Source organism: Ornithodoros turicata, chromosome 9, assembly GCF_037126465.1.
Source record: "Ornithodoros turicata isolate Travis chromosome 9, ASM3712646v1, whole genome shotgun sequence".
Taxonomy (NCBI): domain Eukaryota; kingdom Metazoa; phylum Arthropoda; class Arachnida; order Ixodida; family Argasidae; genus Ornithodoros; species Ornithodoros turicata.
Window position 1 is genome coordinate 12,517,069 of NC_088209.1, and position 27,495 is coordinate 12,544,563.

Consider the following 27,495-nt stretch of genomic DNA (forward strand, 5'->3'; position numbering starts at 1 on the left):
AGTCCCTTCTTTTTTTTCACACAAGGGGTACACACGCGTGCACGTCATGTCTTCCCCTGAACCTTTTCATTTCAGTCATCCTTTCGCTTGCATTTTAAGCGGCCCATCATTGTGTGCTAAATGTACGTTCGTAGCGAATGCGTTGAGGAACCTGAACAACGTCGTCGACAAGCCTCCATCGCAAATATTCTACCTTCAGAAGTATGCTTCACCAAACCTGCAAGACGAGTTTGGGAGCTCTCTAAAATTTACCAAGGAACTACCACGAGAGTCAGACATGTCATGTACTACGCTCATCATTGTTCACGATCACATGACCGACACCAATTCCTTGAAGGAGCGAACGTGCATCACTTTCTGCTCATCGTTTTTGTTGTCCTAGTAAATGTCAGTTGTGATCAGCTGGCAAGTATTTTGTCATTCCTCGTCCTCTTTGGGTGGCTTGTACCCAAGATGAACACATGTTAGAGGTGGCTGGTGTCTCCACATTGGCATATAGGGTTAGGTTGCAGTTCCTGAAGATGTTAGTTAATTAAAAGGAGCGCACACATATCAACCCTTTGGACTACCTTAGCACGTCCCAGAATGGGGTCTTGTAGTAGCAGGCACGCTCAATTTATTGAACTGTTGTAATTGTGTGAAGAATTCTTTCTCCAACTATTACTGCACATTGGAATCTGTTACCGTGTCATGTGTCATGCTGTTGGACTTCGTGCACTCTTTCCCCGTTTGTATCGAGGCCATACCTCGCTAGTGATGTTTCTGTGATGGCATATCACGCATTTGCAATTTTCTTTCGCTTTTTTTGTTAACTTTCATCCTGTTTTTGCGCTTCCTTTTATGGCATAAGGTTAGGACAGATTTGCTAGACAAAAAAAATGCATATGCCAATAGGGATTTCTCGAACAGTACCAAGACATTTTGTACTACTGTTAATTGTACATGGAAACAATATATCGCATAGCTAGACTTCCGACTTTTCAGATTTATTCGACAAACTGCAACAAACTCCCTCCGATGTGTTACTCCGCAAAAAATCGGATTTATCCGATATACTCAAATTTTTCTAATGCCCACGTGGCAGCCTTGTGGGTTTTCCCCGTTTCCTTTTTTTTCTTTTTCCCTTTCCCCCTACTTCCGCACCTACTTTTCGGCTTCAATCTGATCGACAACCCCCCCAAAAAAAGGGTCAGAAGTGGTAGCCTCCTTCAGGGTCGCTGGATGCATAAATGGCACAAAAGGAGGATACTAGTACACACGCTTGTCCCGTCTGTTCTATGCATCCTTGAGCCTCGTGACTCTATTTGGCTGTGGATACTGGGCTAGTTTGACACAGAACAGTTCTGTGTTCGTCACAGCTACCACTACTCATTTTGAACCTGGGCCCATTCACGATTTGTTCGAATACGTTTGCTTGTACTTCAACAGCTCTCGGTAGTAAAACATTCGTGCGCTATATCGTGTGGTCACAGTCACTCTTGCACTTCTTTCCTTGCATTGTCTATGCGATGATTACTACTTCGAAATGCTCCGAAATCGGCTCTGCTCATTCTTCAGACGTTTTATTTCTCTGAGAAACTCAGAATTTCTGAATGGTTGAAAACTCCGATAAACAGCCTCCAAATTTTCCAAAATGAAAACTCCGAAAACTGGGTACCCTATACATAGTACAGCCCTGTTTGCTCATGCTATTGCTATAAACCATTGCACTTTACCAGTGCAGTGAATAACTGAATGCCTGCCCAGATCCTCATTTCGTATGTACCAACTGATACTGCATGCCATGCGCACAACCTTCATCGTGTATTCTCAAAAGCCAGCCACCGCATCTTGTGCATCGGCACAACCGGGCCGCCAGCATGAAATGAGATCTGGACCCGTGGTATCGAGGTGAGGGATTTTAAAAAGTCAGTAATAGCTGTGTGTGAAGCGCAGGCATTTAATAGAACCTCGAAAGTTTGTACCTAAAATATTCTTAATTTATCGTTTCCCTTTCGGTGTTGTTGCTCTGCATGAATGTGGCGTTCCCTCGACTTGAGTTGATTTATTAGCTTGTGCTGCTCTTCTATCTTCTGCTTCACTCTGTTGTGCATGACTCTGTCTCTGAAAAGAGGAAAAAGAAAACATGCCAGATGTGCTGATGTACTCCAATATATGTACCATTACATTCCGTCTGCAGACATCATCTCTCTGTTCACGACCGAAATTTCGTGGGCTACTAGGGGCATGAGTTGCATATTGCCACGAATCATCTTCGAGAAACTTCCAGGGCAGGCACGAAACGGTACATCTCATCCCGGTGCATGCTGAAGAAGAAGCAAGAAGCTTCCAGACACATCGCCTGCTGCACGTGCTGTTTCTAGACTTTTCGGCGCGACGCTTAAATTATTGTGCGCTCCAGGCTGGAGGATTCATTCATTCTTTGGACTCAGTTGTGTTCAGAGAGCTATCACTCTTGTGTTTTGCTACCAAGTAGTCTAATAAACCGTTTCATGTTTATTCGACGACTCGCCGGCCCATTTCGCTTCGTGACAATATGGATGACTAGATGCCTGGGGTAGCGGTGAGCTCGGACAGAATGGACACTATCCAACTCCGCAGTTATTGCATTTGGAGGAAGCAACCAGAATGACGAAAATGTTACGTTAAATGTGTTTTTGCTTTCTGGTACACAAACGTTTCTCATGAACATCATGCCATCCACAGTCGCCCAGTAACAGCAATACAAGCAATGGCACAATTTGACACCATTTTGGATTCTTTCTGTGCATGCTCTCAATTATGCCTCCTCATAGGTGATGTCAGTAAACACACTAATCCTTATTTCAACCTACTAGATTATGCCGAGAATGTCACCATCGGCGACTCCTATGCAGGAGCTCGTCTGCACAATCTGTTAGGGGGGTGCTACACATCGACCCGTGAGATTTCCACCATGATTCGATAACAGAACTTTGGATTTTTGAACATTCAGAAGCGATGCATGACAGTTCACGAATGTCAACTCCTCCTCACTCAAAAATGCATGGAATGACGATGGCAATTAATCTAGTGGGAACACATCTCTCGTGAGATGTGCTGCACTTGTACAAAGATCCAAAGGTAAGCTGAAGTACAAAGTATGTGTTTACAACAATCGAGGAAGCAATAAACGGGCCGCTGAGCAGCACCATCGCAGGAAGCAAAGCCGTACGGGTTTCATCCCGGTTTCATCCGCACGGTTCGCCAATATAACCCGCACCTGTGCATCTCAAGTTATTGCACATCAGAATATCTTGAAAAAGCGCAGACTTGGGAATAAAAGTGCACTGAAAGAAATGACAAAAATTCAGGTGCATTTCTTTACAAAACATTTGCGCTGTGCCCAAGAATAACTGAGTATACTTCAGCATACAGAATATGGCACATGAGCATCGAGCTTCAAACTTTCATTCGTTTTCCATGCCCACAGAAAGCATGACGACATCATCTTTTTGTAGTTTCCTCTGCGTGTAATTGAAAGCCGAGACGAGAAAGCTTCCGTTCTTTCAGGAAGTGCACCGGTGCAACAGCACAAACAGTGTGCTTTATAAGTTCACATGAGTCAGGACTGGTTAATAGCAGGGACTCCGCTTGTTGCACGGAATACGGATTCTGAATTCCGTTACAGAAAACCATAGCATTGGCATTTTGAAATGGAAATTCAATCTGTATCTTTTGAGTGCTGGAAGATATAATGTTTTCTTTCTTGTTGCAGGTGAAAATAGTGCCTCACACTTTGCCATGACTCTCGGACCACGCCTCTGTTACAGTTCATGGCTGGCCGTAGCAGAGCTAATCATAACTTCACAAGTGACCCACAGTAACAACAAAGGTACCACCTCCAAATGCTGCGAATATCGAACAGTGCAAAGCTGTAAAGATGCAAAGTTCTGTGTTTTGCTAGAACACCGCGTGGTACAGTGCTCGGTCATTTCGACGATATCCGTCTGCTCTGTGTTTGTCTTCTTGGAGAGAGGCTCAACCATCCCTCAAAACGCACACACATACACCACCATGTCAAACACCACGCTTAATCCAACTACGAGGGGCATTCAAGTCAAACTGGGACTTTTAATTTTTCGCAAAAGTAAAATGAACTTACAGGCGAGAAATTAGTTTAATTTTTCGACGTAATCTCCAGCTCCACTAATGCACTTTTCCCAGCGTTTCACGAGGGCTTGGATGCCAGCAGCGTAGAAATCCTTACCGGCGCGTAGCAGTCATGATCGGACCGCATTCTTGATCTCGTCATCGCAGCTGAAGTGGTGACCCCCAAGGAACACCTTCAGTGGCCCGAAGAGGTGGAAACCACTGGGGGCGAGGTCTGGACTGTAAGGGGGATGTGGCACAACTCCCACCCAAGTTCCTGTAAGGTGTGTGTCATGAGATGCGCGGTATGCGGGCGTGCATTGTCCTGTAGGAGGACTCCTTTGGTGATCAGGCCCGGCCGCTTTTGCTTCAGTGCCTTATGCACGTCCCTGAGAACCTGGCAGTAATATGCGATATTGATGGTGATACCACTGGGCAGAAAATCAACATGAACAACGCCAGCATTGTCCAAGAAAACCGTGGCCATGACCTTACCCGCAGACGGGGTGCTTCGGAACTTCTTGGGGGCTGGCGAGCCCGTATGCTTCCACTGTTTTGATGCGCATTTAGAGCCGGGAGTGAAATGGTGCACCCACGTTTCATTGCACGTGATGATCCGATCAAGGAACGGCTGTCCTTCAAGAAGTCGAAAGTCGAAATGGTACCTTAGCTCTCGGAAGATTTCCAGTCTTCTCTCCCGGTCAAACACCGAAGAGCTGCCTCGGGACCCAACTTTCCGAAACTGGAGGGGTTCATGAATAATAGTGTTCAACGTTCCCACAGAAAGGCAAGTCTTTCGGGCCAGTTCGAGACATGTTATCCGTCGGTCCTTGAGGATCAGGCGCTCCACAAGTTGAATGTTCTCGGGAACTCTGGGCTCTGAGCCGCCCCGATCAGGATCGTCCTGCACTGATGTACGGCCGTCTCGGAACTGTTTGCACCATTCAAACGCTTTGCTGCGGCTAAGTGTATCGTGGCCATACTCAGCCTGAAGTTATCTGTGAATTTCAGATGACTTTACGCCTTCATTCACGAGAAACTTCATGACAATTCGCTGTTCGATGTGTGCGCTCACCTCGTTGTCGGCCATCTTGTCCAGCACGTGTCTTCTGTTTTGCACAAACTTTGGACCACCACGTGGTGAACACGGAGGCCTGTCGCGTGTGAAAATGACGAAAAAGAAGTAGCGCGAGCCATCTGTACACTCGGGAGACAGAAAGTCCCGGTTTGACTTGAACACCCCTCGTAACAATGCTGTAGCACATGTCCAATCTGACCCTGTCGATCTAGCGACCTAAGCCGCACCCATCCCACCAAAATAACACATTACCCGGCCCACAGCCTGGCCTGGGCTTTCAGGTAAGTCCATGCAGTGCTCGATGCATCAATAGCCTATTACAGATCAGCTAACAGAGAACCAGTACAATGTTTGTTTCTGTCCCGAGCCAGTTGTCCATGAGCCCCAATAACACAGACACCAGCCCTGGTCGACCCCCGATCGCTACCAACTTGAAAAATGAGTGAGTCTGCTCATACGCAGTACAACTATGAATGAATTAAACTTACTTGTCCTTGTTTCTCAGCAGGGACTGGTTCAGACGAGAAATCTCTCTCTCTGCCTTTCGAATTCCTTCCGTCACTTGCAATGACTGCACAGGATAGAAAAGCAGGATGCACGGTTACCACTGCACACTGACAAAGAGTTTTAGTTGCCAACAATTACAACTCGATCTATTTCTGTGACATAGCCCGCTCAGCGTCACATAGCAGGGTAACCAGTCCTGAGCTCTCATCTGCTGCTGAAAACTCCCACAGTGCACCCCACTGTGTGGGCTACGCCCACAGTGCACCCTTTGGCTCTTGCTGTGTCACAATGTGACACTGACTTCACTCATTCTCTCAGCAGATCCTGGCGTTGCACACGGTTTTCAGATCAAAGACATCTTACGCATGCTACCATTCGGCACACTGTTTGCCAGCGCAACCCACCATGGCCAAAGAAAACAGACAAACAGGAAGGCAACAAGATTTCTCGCGGAGATGTTTCACTTTCTCTTTCATGAAGGGCAGGCTGAGATGCCCAAGATGACTGAACATAGTAACTGAACAGAGTAAGCTGCACAGACGCATTTAGGTTGAAAACAGTCACGAGCACAAGATATAAGGCCTGTTGAAGCACTTTACCCGCCTCATTCACGCCATCACTGACTCGCTGACTGGCCTCAGTGGATCAACTGGTAGCGTGTATGCCTAAAGACTCCGAGCTTGCGGGATCGAGCCCGGCCGAGGACGTCGGCAGCTTGGTGGCAGGGAATAAGTCGCTTAGGCACGGCATGATACCTTCCAAAAGGGATGCTAAATACAGTTTGCCCCTATGCGGGGATTTAAGTACACGGCAAAGAAGAGGGCAAAATGAATTCCCAGACCAACCACTGCGGCACTGCTCATAGCCACTGGAACAACCTGTGTTTCATCGTGTGTTCCGTCCATGTTTGCACTTGTTTACGGGAAATTTTCTATATGAAGAACGTGAAAACTGTTCCCAAGGCCGCTGCCCACTTATTTCCCGTGCTCTTTCTCGTATTTACAATTTGATCATGCACTCCCAGCCAAGGACAGCTGTTTCGTCCTACTTGGGACTCGTCAGCCGGGCGCAGGGAAGTGACACTCCCTTGGATCTGCGTTAACAGTGCGTCTCGGCGAGACATCAATGTTCCTCAGTGACTGGATATTATTATTATTATTATTATTATTATTTTCTCAGGGACAAAGATCTGCATGCAATGCTCCCTTGAAGGGACCATGACAGGATTTTTTTCTTCTTTCTCTCGCTTGAATTTCTCAGAAGATAATGCTCCTGAATACACAACCAAAGGTTTACGAAATCAAATAACTCGGGGGGAAAAGAGGTGCCGACACCAGGAACCGAACCTGATCTTCTCGGGCTTACGTATCCGTGTTGTTGAGAACTGTGGTCTGCCTCTGCCATGTCTCATTGTTTACAAAGATTTACATTTATAGCTAGGAAACAGTTTTCTCGTTACAGCATTTAAACGAAGTAGCAAGGTTATACAAAGCTGATACATGTGGGCACATGCCGTGGTGGGCTGCGGTGAGACTGTCGTGCGGGGAGGCTCGACCCTGCCACCGCACCAAACGTCACCGCTCGCTATATGGTGCGTCTATGACTTGGGGCAATGCTGATTTTTGCAAACCACGTGTAAACCAAACGGCCGACATCCTTGCATCAAGTTAAGGTCGACATTTCAGTATTTCCGATACTCAAAAGATACTGATAGTTGAACACACGCGTATTGAAAGATAAGTTCTTGCAATACATCTGAAGCGGAGCATTCAGTTTTCGCCGCGTGAAAACATGCTCTGCCTTTCCACATGTGTGCACTTGACTTCTACGTATGCATCACATTGGAAACCGTAAACACCCTGTAAAAGCAGCACGAAGTACCGGGTGTCAAAAGTACATTCTTGAAGTGTGTTTCTGGTGCTCAGAGGGCAGTAAATCCCAAAAGCCATGCAGGTTTGAAGAAAGATGAGTATGAATAATCTAGCACATCTTCCATGGAACTGTCCAAAGTATTGGACTCGGAAATGCATTGGGTCTACGAGGGAGTTAACGGTGCCAACAGTTTTTGTCCGAAAAATTTTGAAGTTTGAATCTTTGGAGTAAAAATTACTAGTCAGCTACTGTACCTCCTTACTTTACTGACTTATGTGAGGGCAGGCACTTTGTCACGTGGTCCTTCTAAACTTTACCCACCCCCCTGTGTAGAGACAAACTGTTTTAACATATGAGATCTGTACTTCATACCTCCACACTAAGGCCTTTGTCAGACTTGTCCTTTAGATCTTGACCTCCGGGACGACTTTTACATTTGGAGTCTGGTTTGTCATGGACCTTGCCATCTGTTAATTGCAACATCAATAAGGCACTATATTACCTTAAAAAGAAAGTTGTTGTATAGATAGAGAGTGAGACAGCACTGTATTTATAACCCGAGACACACGGGCCCAAAAAATTACGTTATCGTCTAATGGAATTCAAGTCTCGAACGACAAAGCTAGCGCTACATGTCATTTTCTAACCACATTGAACACCATGGTGTCAATGCCCACTGACTAAGTCAAATATAAATCATGCTACTTTAAAAAATGAAATCAAGTTCAATACGTCAAAAATGCACATAATACTATACATAATACTGAGTGAGTCTTCATGTGGAGCAGTTATAACAAATTTGGTACGTTGACGTACTTGCCAACCAGTACTGAATCCAAAACAAGCAATATTGCGGCACCTCACGTTCTTCTGCTGCCGTTAATGAAAATTTCTAACTTGGGAACTGCTTCATTAAGTGATGTCTGAGAAAGCTCACATTTACCAAATCACATTGTGTCGTGCAGCAGAACGTGTCTCAGGCAAACTAAACTAAAATTGTTACTTTGCACTAACAATGGGTGTCAAAGTCGGCGTTTTACGGGAGAATGAGACACTGCGTGAATGACATCACAACTTAACTCATTTAACACTTAATGTCATTTTTCGTGCCTGTGTGGCAGGGGTTACTGCGTTAAAATTGATTAATTTTATTTATTTCCTCTATCAATATCTGAGGTGCCTATTAACGGCATGCAGCCTAAATGATTTACGTTTCTTGGTGAAGATCTGGTCGTTGAGAAAGTCGAAGACTGATTTTTCTGCAACGGCCTTTTGGTAACCTGCTTCTAGTTTGGCCTCAGCCTTTTCCTTTTGTCGCAGCATTTTTCTCTGTATTTTTACGGAGTCTTGCGTCATGTTCTTCTCCCTCAGTTCCATGCATTTGTCCAGTGATTTGCCTGCAGGCAAAAGTCCATTGTTTCAACCATAAGACTGGGTGCTGTACAGCCATTACATTGTCACATTATTCAAACCTTGTGGAAGAACCACCGCCTCGACAGGTTCGGTGCGACCGTTGCCTCGGATTCCTAGACCCTGCCTGGAAAAGAAGCCGAGGCTGCAGTACTTGGAAACAGTGGCAAACAGTGGCCAAATGTTCTACAGCTATGCGGAGAAAATAGGCATACCCTAGAACAGCAGTTCTCAACCACAACCTACTAGATTATAACGACCATGTCACAATCAGCCTTGTCATAATGGAGACCGTGTCATAATCCCTATGAGGAGCCCGTCCGCACGATCCACTAGGGGCGCTGCTCATTGACCTGTGAGATCTGCATCGTGATTGGACAACGGAAATTTGAATTCTGAACGCGTAGAAGCGGGCGTACAACCACCGTAGCAGACGACAGCAACAGCTCATAATGCCAGACCATGTCATAATCCCCATGGGGAGCCCGTCCGCACGATCCACTAGGGGCGCTGCTCATTGACCTGTGAGATCTGCATCGTGATTGGAAAACGGAAATTTGAATTCTGAACGCGTAGAAGCGGGCGTACAACCACCGTAGCAGACGACAGCAACAGCTCATAATGCCAGACCATGTCACAATCCCCATGAGGAGCCCGTCCGCACGATCCACTAGGGGCACTGCTCATTGACCTGCGAGACCTGCATCGTGATTGGACAATAGAAATTTGAATTTTGAACGCGTAGAAGCGGACGTGCAACCACTGTAGCAGACGACAGCAACAGCTCTTACGAAAACGCATAGAATTATGATGATAATCGACTTTAGAAAGAAGCATCTCCCGTGAGGCATTCACCGCTTGTACAAAAATACTAAGGTAAGCTGAAGTACAAAGTACTGCAGAAATTGAGGAAGCAATAACTAGGCTGATCAGTATGCCACCACTAGCTTCCAAATGCGGCACTGGGATAGGGTCATATGATATATATGGCCTATGATATTGTCATTATAATCTAGTAGGTCGCATTCTCAACTGATGTTACTCGAGAGAACCCACAGTCATGCCAACTACCGTAATGAACCCTCCTACACTGGGGCAACTGTGTAGAAGTAGGTGAGGCGAAGTAGATATCGCGCAAGCAGCAAATTTTTGTTCCACATAGCTGATTATTTATTTGTTTAATTATAATTTATTTAACTGTTTCATCGCGAGAGGACGCCAGATTGCCAGATTCGTTCAACTGTTTCACAAAAATTCCATAAAGCATTGTGGGTCACCAGTGATATTCTAAATCTCAAGCTGGTATATGCAGGTGAGTAGCTCCCCAAGTAGCTCAGACTTTCCAAGTGCTTCTAATGCTTTCGATGCACAAGCGAAGAGCAAAAGTGTGGTGCGGAGGAGTCAGTCGGTTCTGTTGCACGTTGAAGCAAGTGATGAAGACGACAGCTGCTTGCTCTACTCTTTGCAACGACCTCAACTTGGCCCCGCAATCTCAATGTCAAGTCCAATGCCAACGATCAAACATTGAACACAGTCTGACAACAAGGCCGTCCCGCAGCAAGCCTCGGTAGGCAGACAAGTTGCACTCGTGGGTGCTGAACAGTGTCCTATTAGCGGGACCTCGGGACAAGGCTCGCAGAACCATAGTTGAGAAACGCTGCCCTAGAACATTAGACGTAAAACTTGGGCTATTCTGTACTGAAGTGCCCTGCCCCACAGACTCCGCCCCACTACGGTGTCAGTGTGACATTCCTGTGAGAGGAAGGTGCTCGCTCACAAACACCTCGACTGCCATGCGAGGAGGATTCAAGCCGATTCAAGCCGGTTCTTGCACGCCTTCATGTTGGGCTAGCTACCTCCCATTGGGGAAGCTGCTGAATCCATCACGCTCGGCAGTGCAATTGGGTCAGAGTGTGTCGCCTGTCTGTGATGCAGTACGTGCTCGTGAGCTGCAGATATTGACACGTTGAACAAAGATGCTCGGTGCGAATATTTAGTGATGTAGATTTTATGACATCACGCATGCTTTCTTTCCACCCTTTCTTTTGTGGGATATTGGACATGTGATTTTATTCACATGCTCAACTCTCCTACATTGTTGGCTACGATTAACTTCACGCAGATAAGGCGGAGCTTGTCTTTTCAAATGTGCCAAATGCCTCCTGCACCAGATAATGTAATCCATCATACTTACTCCGCTTCCGTATTTACTGCTAAGACTGACCACAAAACCTGACACTGGGGCAGGAAGTGTGATTCAAATATGCCCTCAAAACTTTTACGCCAGATAAAAGTTGAGTGAAACGTCCAGAACGTCCACATCTGCTTAACAGAAGCTGCGCAACCAGCTCGAAGGAAAGCTACAAAAACAAACGCTGTATAAAGGTGCAATGAGAAGATACTGCGTAAGGAAAATATATTTATTTGACGAACCACTCGCTCATCCTCGTCTGCCGCTTACCGAAAATGACATTGCTCATTCAAGATGGGCCACGTAGTCCATCGTATCGATACGCACGTGCGCCGTTGGGTTAGCAAACTTCCGAAAACGATGGCGCACATGCAGATTTATCGCTGGTGCCGTCGTCTACTCATTTGCGCAAGCCGTGTTCAGAACTATGTCCCCAGTGAGACTTGCGGCTCCGGTCTGTCCTGTGTCTTCCATCCTGGCGTACTCTTCGAAAGACGCAGGGCCCTTCTCGGAGCTCTACAGCACGTTGCAGATCTCGCAGCCGCAATGACCGCCACTTTTTTTTTTTCATCGTCGGCATCTCGGGCTTCACTTGGCCCGTGGCTGTCACCACAGCCCACGGGCAAGAAGTGAACTTCAAAGTGGGTCTCAACAAAAGCACAAAACAAAGGCAAGCCAAAACACGTTCGCATAAAGGGCAACCTCAATGGAGCGAAAGAGCTGCGAACTTCGCTCAGCATCGGACACCGTGCTCGGGGCGTCAAAAATGTGAGCGTCCGCGATTCCGGAAGCGTCAACTGCATATGAACCAATCAAAGTGCTCTTCCGCTACGAATATACGCCAGATCGTCTGCACGCGGTCGTCTCCTCTCGTGAATCATCGTCACCAGTCATCGCCCTCTTCTTGCAACCGGAGGCTGTCGTCTGCTCGCAGTTTCGCCATCTGCATCGCTAGAACGTGAGGCATTCTCCGCCAAGAAACAAAGAAACAGGTTTTCCTTTCGCAGTAGTGAATATGTCTTTCGGTACGTTAGTGGGCGCATCTTTTTCGACAGTTGTTGGATTTAGTTGCAAAATTTGTGACATTAAAAGCACTTTTGGGGGCAACTGTTTTCACTAAGCTTTCACCTTATACCCTGGCAACAGTGACATCACAGCATGACCTCCCGACGCCGTCCGTTGCTTTTTCGCCCCATGGAGCTGGGGCGAGATAAACCTAAGAGGGATACAGGCCAGTTTTCTTCAAATTATGCGGTCAGATTGCAACGCGCGAAGACAGGACTGCAGCAACCCTTCCAATTAACCAGAATTTCGAATTAAGCGAGATCGAATTAGCGAGGTTCAGCTGTACTGAGCATCTTGGTTCAACGCGTCAATCCAAGCAGCTGACGAGCACTGCAATGCACGGACAGGACGCGCTGCCCCACTATTTATTCCGGCTCTAATCTCCCTGCTACCCCACTGAGAGCTCGCAAGTTTGACACCAACACATGTAAGAACCGGCTTGGATCGCCCTCGTGTGCTGGGCAAGGCACTTGAGAGTGAACACCCCTGTGGCAGTGCATAGTTGCACCTACGTCGAGGCACGCCAGAGCTTGTGAAGCAGTTGAGTACAGAATAGCCAAAATCTGAACCAAAATACTGAACATACCCCCAGACATAGCCCATTTTCTCCATGAGTTTCGACGCAATACCCTGAAAAAGCAAAGGCAAGAGTAAGAACAACGTCATATAATATGCGAGACCATAAATTGTGTCTACTGTCTATAAATATTGTCTGTTGTGTCTACTGTCTATGAACTGTGAGAACAATACAATATAACGCAGTCATGCTACGCTTATTGGAATTCAGACGTCCGTAAAACTTATTATCTGGACAACATTACAGCGAATGACCCCGCTACCAACAGTTTTTGTCTTGGTTATCTAGAATTTGTTACCCATATCCGGACAGCAAGTACCGACACCAGTGATCCAGAACCTATGTCATTCTGATTCACGTGTCTGGAAGATGTGAACTGCGAGTGTTCAGGGTGCCGGAAAGCATCTCCAGATGTGGCTGCTGCCACGACAGTGAGAAAACTTGTGTCACATGTGTCAAAGATGGCTACTACTTTCAAGCAGCCCCATTTGTGGATATCGGGGGCGATCTCTTCCTTGTTTCCTTTCTTCGGGAGCCATAAAGAGGCCTCTTAAACTTCAAGGTTTCCCTGGAAGTTCGCTCGATTTTCTTGCCCGGGAATTTGTTATCCGGAAGAAAAGGGACGACTAAAGAAGTGTCTGGTTAACTGAGATATGACTCTATATCACAGTGTACAAGAACTTACTGCGTCTCTTTGTACAACTAATCAGCTTTTTAGCACAAAGGAGACATGGAGGGGATGCATTAAAGGAACCATGAAACGATTTTCGAGAATTCCGAGTACTCTACAGGAGACTGTTCTCATGATCCCTCACTATCTTACACACATAGACTTTTAACCTCATTCAGTACAACGGGGGCGCAGTTATCAGACAAAAATAGCAGGGCGTGACCGCCAGATAAATGCCTTCGAAGCGGGCTTACGTCATCGGCATCCCAAAATTCTCAGCCAACTGTGAACGACGAGAAGGACACACCCCACCGGACCACGTGGGTGCATGGTTTCGGTTTAAACAACAACGACGTCGCCGTCGAAATCACTTGAAATATGGCGAAAGGCAAATTATCAGCAATGGATCGAGGAAGAGATTATGCGACACACACATTTATGGATCGTTCGGTACACAGCAGCTCGTAAAATGTCACCGACGAAGGTATGTTGTTCTGACGAAGGACAAGTTCAAAGAGGAAAACGCGCTTCGCTAACCATGCTGACAGTCAACGGCTATATTACATTTCTCTTAGGATTCTGTGTCAACGTTTAGTTACAATCTTGTCTTCGAGTCAAATTAAAACATATTTTACGACGAAGTATGCAAGCTTGTTTGAAAATTTTGCGGTTTGTTCGCAAAAGCCAGTCCGCGAATCGGCAACATGTTCTGTGTATGATGTCATGGCCAGTTCGCCTCGGAGGCGGGTCGTAGAAGCTGCCGTTCATGCCCGCGGTAAATGAAGAATAGTTTCGCTATTTGAACGATTTTCAACTTCATAATTCACAGAGTGAATGCTTTAGTACAGGGGAATAAATTAAAAATGATCATGGGCTTGTCAAATATCCTTTCATGGTCCCTTTAACCACTTGAGGAACACCAGCACCATGCTATGGCGGTTGTCACCGTCCAACACATGATGGCAGTGCTGCTAAAGTCGGGGTGCATGAAATGTGCGGGGAACAAAAGTGGCAACAACAATTGTGTGTCAACTATGTGAATAAATATATGGTATTAGGGTATGGTATTAGGGTATGGTATTAGGGTATGGTATTAGGTAGTGGACTGGGCATGATGGTGTGATCCCTCTTGAACTAGGTGACACATTTTTACACAGTTCATGTTTCGGAGGTGAACAAGGTGCAACAAAGCACTAATCTTCGGATGTGATGCACCACTACGGACTAAATCTCATGTCTTCAGCATCCTACCAAAGTTATGTTACTGAAATCTCCTTGTCTCACTTTGTATTCCCGCAAAATATTTTGGCTCTACGTGACGCGAAAGCTAGAGAAAATTAATTTCTATTTTTGAGAAGTCGACGTCACGTTAGGCTCCGACGGAGCACCCAGCTCTCCTCCTGCAACGCTGTTGCCCTTCGCAGCTTCCGGAGGGCTCACTCTTTGCACTCCATTAGCGGAGCCCTACGTGACATACCCTTCAACCACTCCAACCTTCGAGAAAAAACCAAAGGAGGGAAGAGACATGTCCCCCATTTTCCCCTCTTTCGATCAGCGTCAGGTGACTTCCCCACCACGTGAGCCTCCCCAGATGCCGGCGTCGTTGCCAGGAGACGGGTACTCTCTCCAGAACATGACATCATTGCAATTTGCGGGCATACGATTACATCACACACTCCGCGCATCATCAAAACTTGCGGAGGCTCGGCAGATCTTCAAAAATTGACAGAAATGTACAGCGTTCGTAAACGGGGTCGAAATTTTGCGTGTAGAATCCTTGAGGCACCTTCTCTCGAGTTATAGACTTTTCCCATTTTTGCCTGTTAGTTACACTTAGGGCCTGACTTTTTAGGGTTAAACCCGTATCCGCCCGATATTTACCCCCCGAACAAAATCTGTAAAATTCGGGTTTAACCCGAATCTACCCGAAAACATCCGGGTCGCGTGGCACACTCATAAGTGTGCATTAAAATAAAGTTTGATAACATTGCTAAACATTAGTTCCATGTTAAGACAAATTTTTATTAAACAAAAAAAAAATCACCCGAATGCACCCGAATTCCTGACGACAGAATATGCCATAACGGGATTTAACCTGAATACACCCGAATTTTCGAATGAAAAATATCACCCGATATTTACCCCCCGAATTTGGCCAAAAATAAAACCCGAAAAAGTCAGGCCCTAGTTACACTGTATGGAGGCACGAATGGGCCACAAACAAAGGGATCCGGAAGCACTCACCCTCGTGTGCCTCTCCCACGATCCAAGTGGCTGCCCCGCATTCTCAGCAGGCACCCATATCACCAGAGGAACATCGTCGTCGTCTTCGTCGTCGTTCGCCACCACACCACAACTATTTGTCCCGTCCCCATCGTCACAGTCGTCGTCTGTTTCCGAATCCGACGCCCCACCTTGGTCGGGCAGAGGGATCGCGTCTTGCAACTTCACGCGAGCAGTCTTTCCGGAGTGACTCATTCGAACCACCAGGTTTGCCGCTTCGCAGGCTTCACTGCCGCTATCCCACTCGACTACGGCCGCCTGCTGCCACAGGCCATCGGACGCGTTTTTCACGAGACACAGGGAGCCCTGGCGGAGGGTCGCAAAGTCCGGTTCGAAGTACTCGCGGAGGTCGGATAAGTGCACGGGATAGCCGTGAGAGAAGCGGCACTGTTCGGCACTAAACTTGCAATGACCTTCGAGAAAAAAAGAGCAAGGCTTCATGGCTGCCGACTGTGGGTGAGTGAACATCACCTGCAACGAAAAAAGTTCGGTTGATCATTGGGTGCTGTGCCAAAACATATTTAAAGGGATGGTCGCATCCGCAAACCCGTCTCTGAAACACGTGCGGTATACTTGCATTAATACAATTTCCAATAATTAAGATGAAAAAAGAAACTTAAGGTGCTGTGTATGTGCAACACAATAAATAACCATGAGGCACAGAGGTGCAAAAAGAACCAGAGGAACAAATATGCAAAGAGCAAAGAAAACATCATTTATGTTTTCTCACACAGGTAGAATTCCTCTCACATGTGGTAAGATGTATATAGGTATGTATATATAGTAACGAAGCAATGTTAACAATAAGAAATGGGGACTGGCTCATCAACGTAGCAGGTGCAGATACCAACCTATGCTGCCTGATAGCTGTACAGTACGGAGGCATCATGACGCACACACCAGAGAAATTATCGAGGCTGAAGAAATCGGTAGATTGGGCCCCACATGTCTGAGCACCCCGTCAATAGCGTTATCGGAGAAAGAACTGGCTTTCCTTTGTGAACGTGGTGACTAGGCACTTGTGGTTTCCAAATTTTTTCCAATTTCTAGTAAATATTCAGTTGGAAGTTCGCGCTCGTCCCGTGTCTGCTCCGTGTCCTCGTCTGTTCGCGTCCCTCAGTCATTTGGAAAGCTCGGCTATGACTTTGTACCAACTAGGCCTGTCATCCACGTTGCTCGTTTGATATGTTTTGACTTGTAAACGGGTGACATTGAAGTCTGCCCCCCTTCTTTCTGCCATTTCCCTGCTCTTTCCACACCTTCTCCTCTTGCACACACTCTGCACAGCACCTGATGTCTCTGCCACGGACGGATATACAGGGTGTGTGCAGAAAAACATAACCCGCATTTAGGCACATAGCTTGTTCTCTACCTAACTAACGAACTTCCGGTGGCGCATGATGGTGCATTTATGCGTGCGAAATGTGCAGAAAAATTGTGGAAGCCATACTCAGCTTAAAAAATAAACGGAGCAACGAAAACGTCAGCCTCCGTGCATCAGAATAGGGCAACATGGTGGACGTAGGAGAGTTGTGTTCAAGTACCGCTAGGGGAGCTATCGGTACATAAATCGAAACGATGTCCCACATGGATGCTCATCGGCATCTAGCCCCTAGCGGTGCCTGCACATAACTCTCCTGAGACCGAAATGCACTACCATGCACTGTGATGACCGCCAATGCATGGAAGCCCATGTTTTCGCGCGCTGTTTATTTTTTTACGCTGAGTACGGCTTCCAGGATTTTTTTGTAGCTTTCGCGCGCATAAATACGCCATCGTACGCCCCCGGAAGTTCCTCGGGTAAGTAGACAACGAGTTACATGTAAAAATGCGGGTCACGTTTTTCTGCACACACCCTGTGTTTAAGGCCCCGGGTTTTCTGCGATTCCGCAAAGTTTCACGGAATTCTTTGTTTGGCATAAAATTTTGCGGAATCAAAGTTTGCTTGAAATTTCACGATGTTTTGCACGGAATTTTGCGGAAACCCGATCAGGTCGAGGGACGCGAGGGGCGCGGTGTGGACGGTTACTGCGACGTAGAGGAGAAGTATTAAAGTAGAGGAGAAGTAGTGCACGCTCACGTAAAAGTGCTTGCTTTGACACTTTGACAGATAATTGGGTTTTTGAATGGAATAAGGACGCTTGCTCCACATTTAGCGTGTATTACAATCAAGTATTTCTCAATTCCTTTAAACTCTGCAGATGTTGAAAGATCTTTCAGCAGGTATAAAATGATTGTAGGCGACAGATGCCATACACTGTCAGAGAAGAACACTAGATAACATGTAATGCTGGGCCACAACAGTTCTTTCAATCTGTAAGTTTATAAAACACGTTTTCATTCTCACATTATCCGAGAAAATAAAGTGTTTCCCGTTTCAAGCAGTCGTTAACTCCTTGCCGCGGAAAATCGCGGAATTTACAAGTCAGCGCCGCAGAATTTTGGATTTGCCGTAGCCCAAAAACCAGGGGCCCTAGACATATCATACACTTCTGACCGTGGTCGGCCTTTTATAGCTATCTCCTGAAAAGCATTTGGAAATGAGAATGGTATTAGAGGGCCCGAAACAAATACTTACTGTGACACTTATGTTGTCGATGCCTCGAATGCTATCAGAGTCTACTGATAGAACGACTGCATTGTGGTAGTCCGTGTGAGCCCAATCTCTGGAGAAGGGGACACGTACTTGGGACCCTTCAAGTTGTTCTATCAGCTGCGATAGTTCTCTCGAATGGCTATCATCTGCTGCTGGATCGCCTTCCTCTCCTGGGGCTTTATCTACGTGCGCTGTGCCTTCTGTTGTTGTAAGTTGAGAGATTTCATCCTGCACGAAAAAGAAGCAGTATGCACCCTCTAAAAAGTCAAGAGTAAGAAAATGCTGTGACATGCTTCCTTATGACGCGCGGTCACCGTGCAAATTACATCAATTAATGATGAAAGATGAAAGTCACTGAAAAGGTCAGCCAGCTGTAGGAGTTGAACCCACATCTTCTGGATTGCCGGTCCAGGGCTCTACCAATTGAGCTAAGCTAACACGCCTTCTCAGTGACTTCCAGGGTGAGTCATCTGAAGGGAAACACCAGCCACTCTCATGTACATCAATTAAATTTGCATTCAATCATACGTAATTAAGTTTCAAGGCTGTCACTATCAGTGGCTTCCGGTTTTTGTTCATGCAAACGACCAAGCTACGAATTTCAGACGAAACTTCCTCGTTGTTTTGTATCATATCTCGTCAGCGTCCATCAACCACCTCTATCTTGGTCGCTCTCCCCCATGACACGTTGGGCATCTCCCTTTCACGTGACGACAAAAGCAAGACTGGACGTGTGCTCAGTTTTCTTGCTTATCTCAAATGCTACGATATTGCGTGAGGTGCAATTTTTCGCAGGGGCATCTCGTCGTTTCAGCTGGATTCTGAAACGAAAATTCGGGGGCCTTTCAAGAGACTTACAGGGCTCAGCCGTCATTTCGCCTGGGATGGAAAACAAGGCGCAAGGCCTTCAATACTGTGCAAAAATAGTTATAAGCTAAAGGCACTACACTCTTAAAAATGAACTTCACCACATAGCACGCTCCAACCCTACCATCATCCCGAGTGACATCGTTCTCTCGCATGATTTGTGGGAAACGAGGGTGTACGCCTTTTTGTGACAATTAACATTTCTGCATAAGTGTCCCAAAAAGGTGTACGACTCCCGTTTTCAACAAACCAAAGAAGGGAACGATATCACCCGGGATGATGGTTGGCTAGGAGCGTGCTATGTGGTGAAGTTTATTTTTAAGAATGTACGTACGAGAATACAAAGGGGTCACGCAATAGTGATAAACGTGACTGATGATTCCTGAACATTAAAGGAGTGCAGAGGGCCATCCAAAACATTTTCAGATTAAGACGTCTCATGAAGGTGTGTGTGTCATATTACCGAATAGCGCGAAAGGTCTTCATGTGTGCAATTTGTTTCCCAGAAAAAAAAAAAGCCACATAAACATGGCCCCGCACGTTCTCCCTTAACTCGCCACTCCGGGGTGTAACGAGGAGGAGAAGGCATGATGCCATGTCACCGACGACGTTACAGGAGGAACTCGTTTTGATTCGCTGGTCAGTGGGGGTCAGCGCCCTGTCCCTTTGCCTCCGTAAACCAGTTTTGCCAGTTCCCGCGGAGAATTGGGGATAGAAGGAGCGGCCAAATAATGACTGAGCCAGGAGCAAGGCTTTTTCAGAACCCCCAACAGCCGAGTAGCAGACGACAGCGGAGTAGCAGACGGCATTCCTCCGGACCAACCCGCGAGCGTGGCCCCTGTAGCGTAAGCGCGAGCTCGCAGGCAGATCGCAGGCTGGTACTGCTCTTCACCACCGTTGCGCACGGTCGCTTTTTTGCGGCGTATTTTAAATTCAATTTCTGCGATAATTATGACTCTGTGGTGTGAATCACTTCTCATGGTGCATCTTACTGACCTACTTACCTCTTACTGACCTATTTTACTGACCTACTGATACTACTGACAATTTTACAGGAAGAAAATGGGGTGTTAAAAATGACTTCTGTGCTACTTTAAAGATCATAGGCTAGAAAGGAAGGTGGATGAATACAATGCAGGGAGTCGTACATTTCTTGCACTCCTGCCTTCCTCTGCTGGTTCCTACTGCAATGAGCGCTATCAACTCCAGTGGTTTCGAAACTGCAGTTTTGGCTCGGGACAAGCGGCATTTGTACGAGCAGTGCCACGAGAGTGAGAAAACGATGCAAAATCGAGGGTTTTCAAGGACTAAAAAAAAAATTCCAGAGTTTCCCAGACCTTGAGCACAGCAGTTTCAAATTCTAGGGTACTGAAGGTACCATAGAAGGTAGAAGGTACCGGTGGGAATCATGCATCTACATGCACGTCTCGTTCACGTTGTAAAATAATGACACGGCAAACATGCGAAAATGAACGGTTCACAGTTCCCCCAAATCACTTCGACTCGTTCTACGTCCCACGTCCTACCTGAAATTTGGCAAATTCAGTGTCGATGTCATTTGTCGTAGGGCTCTCGTGAGCCGAGGTAGATGATGACGGTGATGATGTGTGTAAACTCGCTGCAAAGAAAGAGAAAGGTCTTCAAATTGTGGACAAAAGGCCACCTAAAGGTTAATATCCAGAATAAGATGTTTGACAAAGCAGAAAAAAACTAGGATACGGGACTACGCACAAAATAGTTGTACAATAAAACTACGTAGAGAGATGCGAGCTTGTCGGAAAACTGAGAGACACGGTTGTTCTTTTTCGCAAATTCAGAGTGCAACTCCACACACAGGAATCCTAACGGTTCCGATACTGACAGCTGCACTGTGGCTCGTTTCAATAGCATGCTTTGCGGTGTTTCCTCAAGGACATGTCACCTACGTAAGCCACTGAGAGCAGTTCTTTTAAAACTGACTTGAAATTTCCCTCAGAATGCTTTGGGTAACTCGCATAAAGCCAGGGCCGGTGCTAGGGGGGTGTGGGGCCTGTTTCATTTAAATTTTTCATCTTTCAATTTTTCATTTAAAATTTTATTTTTAAAAAAAAAGTAATCCCTGGTTGAGGGCTCTGTGCGCGGGGCCTATGCAAGCATGGGGCCTAAGGCGGGGTGCCTTACTCTGCTTCTGATACCCTCTTCACTGTGAAACTTTCAATGCGGGTTTACATACGTGCAAAGAACTGCGTTTTTTTACATTTATCTAGGAAGTACCCTTATGAGGAATCAGCCAGGTTCAGTTGTGCAAAATGTAAAACACATCAAAACTAGAGATCGAACAAATCCGAAATTTTCTGAATCGGAATCCAAGGAAGGTTCTGTGAATCCATGAATGTTACGAATCTCGAATATTTTAATCCTTTCTTAAAAGCCAGGGGAAAAAAATACTTGTACTGAAAAGTACTTTGAAGCAGAATATGACATATTTGCTTAATGAAAAACAAATTCAGTACTAATATCTCACTTTCTGGTGAAAACGTACCCATATAATTCTTCTTAAATGTAATTTATTTAACATGTTGTTCACCAACTGCGGGAAATACATAAATTCTCGAGTCTGAATTGTTTCTGCAAAAGTAAGAAACAATCGGAAGCAAAACTGTGCTACTTCTAAACTTGCAAGGTAAGATTTGCTGCCTGAACTCTTTCAGCCAAGAGCAATGTAAACAAACATAAAAAAAAAAACATCCACCGATCAATCAAGCCTGCCTGCCTAGGGCTCGGCTGGTACATCCCTAATCGAAACCTTTCCACTTTTTAGTTGCTTCCTTGTTACAGGCAGGCTATACTGAACAAGGCATGCAGCATATTCAAATAACTGTACACCTGAGGATGTGAAATTATGAAAATGTTGCAAAATGCCGAAAATATGTATGCTGCAAAAACTGGGGGTGAGGAGGGCGTCATTATTACAGTTACCCAAAACATCATAACAGCTTATATTGCTGGTTTTTGCCTTTGTTAGCACTCACCCACTACCTAGTGTTCTGTCATGGCTGCACTATTTTTTCTGTGTGTGTGTTACTATGTTTCCCTTTCTAGTGTAGAAAGGCTATGCATTATATGCATGTCTCATGCTATTTCGCTTGACGAAGCATCGACAGAAAGTGTGGCAGTGCTGAGCACTCGTTCGTTCATGTGTCCTGATGGGTGTATCATGTATGAAGCCATTAAAAACCATCTTTCAAAAATAAACGCGTAAGTACCCACTGTTAAAAATATATCTCCCAGAATATACTTAAAAATCGCTTAAAATAAAAAATATACTTAAATATAAGCTTAAAAATCAACGGACAAAAATAATCGCCGAAATATCCCCGTTTAAATAAAAACGCTAAGGAATTCACGATTAAGAATATATCGTTAAAAATGAATCGTTTCAGAATCCCCCCAAATCCACCCTACAGTTGCTAGAGCCATGTGGTATGGCCCAAATCAACGTGAACTGCAACTAACCTCACAGGACCAAACTAGCCTAAACTGTCCCAAACTAACCTAACCTAACCTAACATAACATGATCTAGCCCGGCGTAAATTGCAATCAGTCCGCCTCTGTGCTAGATGGTGAGGGGATTTTGAAACAGTTTATTTTTAATGGTGGATTATTAAACGGTGATCTCTAAGGTTTATTTTAGGAGATATATTTTTAACCCCATATTTTTTAAGCGGATTATTCTTGAATGTTTTATTCTTATGCGTTTATTCTAAATAGTGGATTTCGTTTTACACTGACGTTCAAGTGAAGCACGCTTGTTTTGCGTACGAAGTATCGAAGTGCGATGTACAAAGTATACTCATGGTAGGAGTCCAATTAAATTCAAAGTGGACTATTCGGACTATTTTTCGAAGCGGATTGTCTACTTCACTCGCGGCCATACCACGTGACTGTAGCAACAGTGTGGTGGATTTTGGGGGATTCTGAAACTATCTATTTTTAACGACATATTCTTAACCGGGAGTTCCTTTGCGTTTTTACTTAAACGGGGATGTTTGAGCGATTATTATTTGTGCGTCGATTTTTAAGCGTGTATTCTGGAAGATTTATTCTTAACAGTGGCTACTTACGCGTTTATTTTTTAAAGGTTATTTTTAAGGGTTTAAAATGGGATACACCCGGTGTGAGGACGGCTGAGACGCTGCTCCCCGGATGGCAACTTGTCGCAGATGGAAATGTGGTAGCTCATACGTTTGTTGTGGTTTTCATTTTGCTTCTGTGTAATGCCACGTTTTGCTAGCGAAATCAGCAATATGAAAAACTAAATTGCGGATGTTGTAACTAGCAGTCGAGAAACAAAACTGACCTTTGCTAGTGCATTTGGGAGAGGGAAACGTGAGGGAAATATTCCTCCCCGTGCAATTTTTCCATAGAGCCCCTCCCAAAATACTTCTCTGGTTACGCCTGGCCACCTTGGTTGTTTTGACTGCAGAAATCGCACGTTTCGTGTCACCTTTGCGCTTAGACGCTCTATCACTTCGAAACTTGCCGTGACGGAATGTCCTCATGAACTTTATATGTAGACAACACCTGTGTATGTTACACCTGCATTCAGTAACAGGCGAGCATGGCATGCATGTTCAGGTAGACTTTTATTTATTTATTTATTTTATTTATTTAAGGGATACTGCTGACATCACCAAGATGTCATTTGCAGGAGTGTGAAAAATAAAAGAAAATGTACAGGTCATGAGCATATTGTACAGCAAAAGTAAATCCACCGTCTCGGAATTATAACAAAATTAGCAAGACTTAAATGGCAATTAAACAATAATTGAACGAGCAACTGAACACGCATTTAAACAGGAGTAGGCATCAACAACAAACGACACTTTGCTACCAGAAAGGTACCGAAACACCATCAAAAATAAGATACACTGTGTTTACATTTTTTGAAAGTAATCATCAATTCCACGAATAAATGAGGCAAGAGAGTTGAAGTTGACAAGATCGCTAGGCAGTGCATTCCAGTCCTTAATTACTATAGGGAAGAAGGAATTTTTAAAGGCTTCAACCCTACTATACAGGGGCTTAACGTAACGATTATGGGTTGTTCTGGTGGCACCTCTCTGAATAAATGTAAAATATTCATCATATGGAATTTTAAAAATTCCTGTCAGAATCTGCCAAAAGGTTTTCAATCGTTGTATCCTTACTCGTGTTTTTAATGTAGGAAGGCCTGCCCGTACCAGCAGCGCAGAAGGAGAGTCTAAAGGGTTGTATTTACTGTATACGAAGCGCAGTGATTTTCTCTGAACCATTTCAAGCTGTGACACCATCGTCTTAGCTTGTGGAAACCAAACTATAGAGGCGTATTCAATTAAAGGGCGAATACAAGTGGTATATGCTACTAATTTAGTGGAAGATGTAGCTAATCTTAGGGCATGACGCAGGGAAAAAAGCCGACCATACGCTTTGGAGCAAACGTCTGTGATGTGGGGTTGCCACGAAAGTTTATTATTGATCGTTAAGCCCAAATATTTGTGTTTAGTTGCACGTTTAATTGGCTCACCGGCTAACGTATAGGGAAACAAAAGTTTATAGTTTAGTAAAGTTTATAGGATAACACCCTGAACAGCTTCTTTTTGCACATTACCATCATGCTCGGGCATCAGCAGTAGCACGTACGAAAGACACAAATGCTAACATCAGACCTTTCGTCAGGGCTATAACTTCTTCAAGATTGCGTTGGAGCTCCACCAAATCGCCAGCTTGATCCTCTCCTGCACCCTGAAGTGCCAGCTGAACCGCCAGCAGCTGGAACAAATGGTAGAATCTGTATTTCCTCTATCATCAGATTAGCGACATTCTCCACTTCCCGACATCGTACACTCAGCATGTTTGCCAACAACACAAGAATCGCTTACTTGCTGCTCATATTGCTCCAGCGATTCTTCAAGTGCGGCCCTTTCTTCCGACGCCATTTTCACTAATCAGATGTGTTCAGCTCACAACGGGAATAAAGCATCAGTTCAAACAGTACAGCTGCAGCACCACGGACAGTTGTCATGACTTTGAGAAGAGCATAAGTCCGACACCAATCAAGACATACTTCGAAGTTCGATAGTTCTTGGTGGTTCTCGACTACCAGTTGTCCAACTCTCGATAGTATCGCGATAGTTTTTCGGACTATCGAGAGTGTAGAGTTGTAGAGTAGAGTAGAGCACAGTCAGAGCAGACTCCCAAATATTTTAGAAATGAGGTAGGAAGGGAGGGTGGGGGGTAGTTTAGTAACAATGCCGCGGCTTCTAGACAAAAAAAGAAGTCAAGAAAAGCAACAAAAAAAACCGCCATGCGTGGAAGTTCATGGCAAGATTCTCGTATATTACAAGGCAAACTTACTGCAAAAAATCACATTTTAAAACTTATTCTACGAAATTAACCTTCAATACTGCAAATCAGGCGGTAATCGAGGCGTCTATATCTCACCCATTCCGCGCTACTTCAGCGCCACTATTGGAATAAAAAAGGACAAACAAGACAGACAACGACATAGACCTTACCTTTTCAGTGACTTTCATCTTTCAAAAGGACAAAGACGAAAATTTGGGCAGCATTTCCTTGAGAGAACTTATATGTTCTGAGGCTGGAACAACATGTAGTTCCTTGCGGCTACACGCTCCAGAACGAAAAACACACGCTTTGACGCAAAAAAAAAGAAAATAATAATTTGAGAAAAGAATGAAAAAAATGCAGCAAAACTTGCCCAAACGAATAAGATGGACACACCTTTGGCACTTGAAAGTGAAACTCGCAGTCTGCTCGCGTGTTGCCCAATCTTTCACGTTTCTTGAATAGGGTCGATTAATTGCATTAAATGCATTTACATTCGCAACATTGTGAGTAGTAGTTACTTCACAGTGACCGATCGAAGTAGCCTTTGGTCGTCTTCCAGGGTCGCCCGCTCATAGTTTTCCTAATCTTTCACATATTTATATCTCGAGTTCATCTGGCCTGATGAAAATCTGGGGAGGGAATCGTTTCATTCACGGCTCCAGTTATTTTGCAGTGACCAAAGTAGCCGTTAGTCGTCTTCTGTGTCCGCCCGCTCGTCGTCTGCACGATTCGCATTACGCATTTATATCCCGAGTAGGGTCGACCAATTGCATCTATTTTGTTCATCTGGCCCGATGAAAATCTGGGGAGGGAATCGTACCATTCCGAGCTCTGGTTATTTTGCAGTGACCTATCGAAGTAGTCATTGGTCGTCTTCCCCCCCACTACTTCCTGCTGTCCTCTCTCCATCTGTCCATGTCTGTACGCCGCTCATAGCTACAGTTGCTTCGCGGCGCTAACATGGAATTTTAAAAAAATCAAGAAATTTCTCAGGTGACCCCACCCAGCTCGGCCACCAACACGTTCTGGTAGGTGCGAAAATACTCCAAAAGCCGGGAGATGACACAACGAAAGAAAGAGAGGACTCCGACATAACGTAACAAATAATAACTTTAAGCAGACGTTTCGCCTGTCATACGACGGGCATCATCAGTGCAAGACTGAGCGGGAGAGCCAACAACCAGTCGCTACTTAAGGAGATGACAGTATTGTTCAGGAAGGGGCCCACGGTTTTTGTTACAATGCAAGGGATCAGCGCGTATGTGCCACGATTGCAGGAGCTTCCTCGGTCCCCATCTTTGCTCACGTACCAAGGTCACCGCGTTATCGTAGTCGAAACAATGCCGAGTGTTCCTGCGCAGCCTCATCTCCAAGCCAAAGGACATTGTCGCCCCAGAAGACCAGTCTGGCGTGCTTTACAAGCTACAATGTCTAGACTGTGACACGTGTTATATTGGCGAGACAGGCCAAAAAAGAAGGACCCGCATAAAAGAACACAAGAGCGACGTCCGGAACGCCACACATGCCACGCGGCTTAAGACCGAACTCAGCGAGCATTCTTGGACATGCCAGGATCCCCAGAATGGCTCCCAGATTTTCCAGGATCAGCTCCAGAAACCCCAACCTTGATCCCTAGCCATCCCTCCCTCCTCATTTTTCCTTTCTCTTCTCTCTCTTTTTTTTCACTTTCCTTCCTCCCCCTCTCCCACCCCTTTCTTGGCAGGTGAAACTTGCCGTCCGTTTTGACAGGCAGATTTTCCCGTCTTCCTCCTTACGTCGCTCCACTCCACATGCCACTTGGTATGCTCTACTGGGAACTAAGTAGTGTCGGTTTGAATCCCCCTCTATGTTTGTGAATGAGGATATACTTAATTATCCCATATGTATCTTATGTCTTAT

At 45.4% G+C, this 27,495-nt stretch overlaps 1 protein-coding gene across 1 annotated transcript; it reads right to left on the reverse strand.

The window, feature by feature from the left end:
• Positions 1-1,919: 1,919 nt before the first annotated feature.
• Positions 1,920-25,692, reverse strand: LOC135369320 (zinc finger CCCH-type with G patch domain-containing protein-like). Its single transcript, XM_064602918.1, has 11 exons — positions 25,128-25,692; positions 24,915-25,017; positions 20,753-20,844; positions 18,342-18,587; positions 15,725-16,234; positions 12,820-12,863; positions 9,040-9,104; positions 8,779-8,964; positions 7,940-8,034; positions 5,677-5,759; positions 1,920-2,103 (listed from the first exon to the last, which is right to left on the reverse strand). Exons 1-11 carry the CDS (start codon positions 25,182-25,184, stop codon positions 1,965-1,967), a joined length of 1,620 nt encoding a protein of 539 aa, XP_064458988.1. The 5' UTR covers positions 25,185-25,692; the 3' UTR covers positions 1,920-1,964.
• Positions 25,693-27,495: the final 1,803 nt, after the last annotated feature.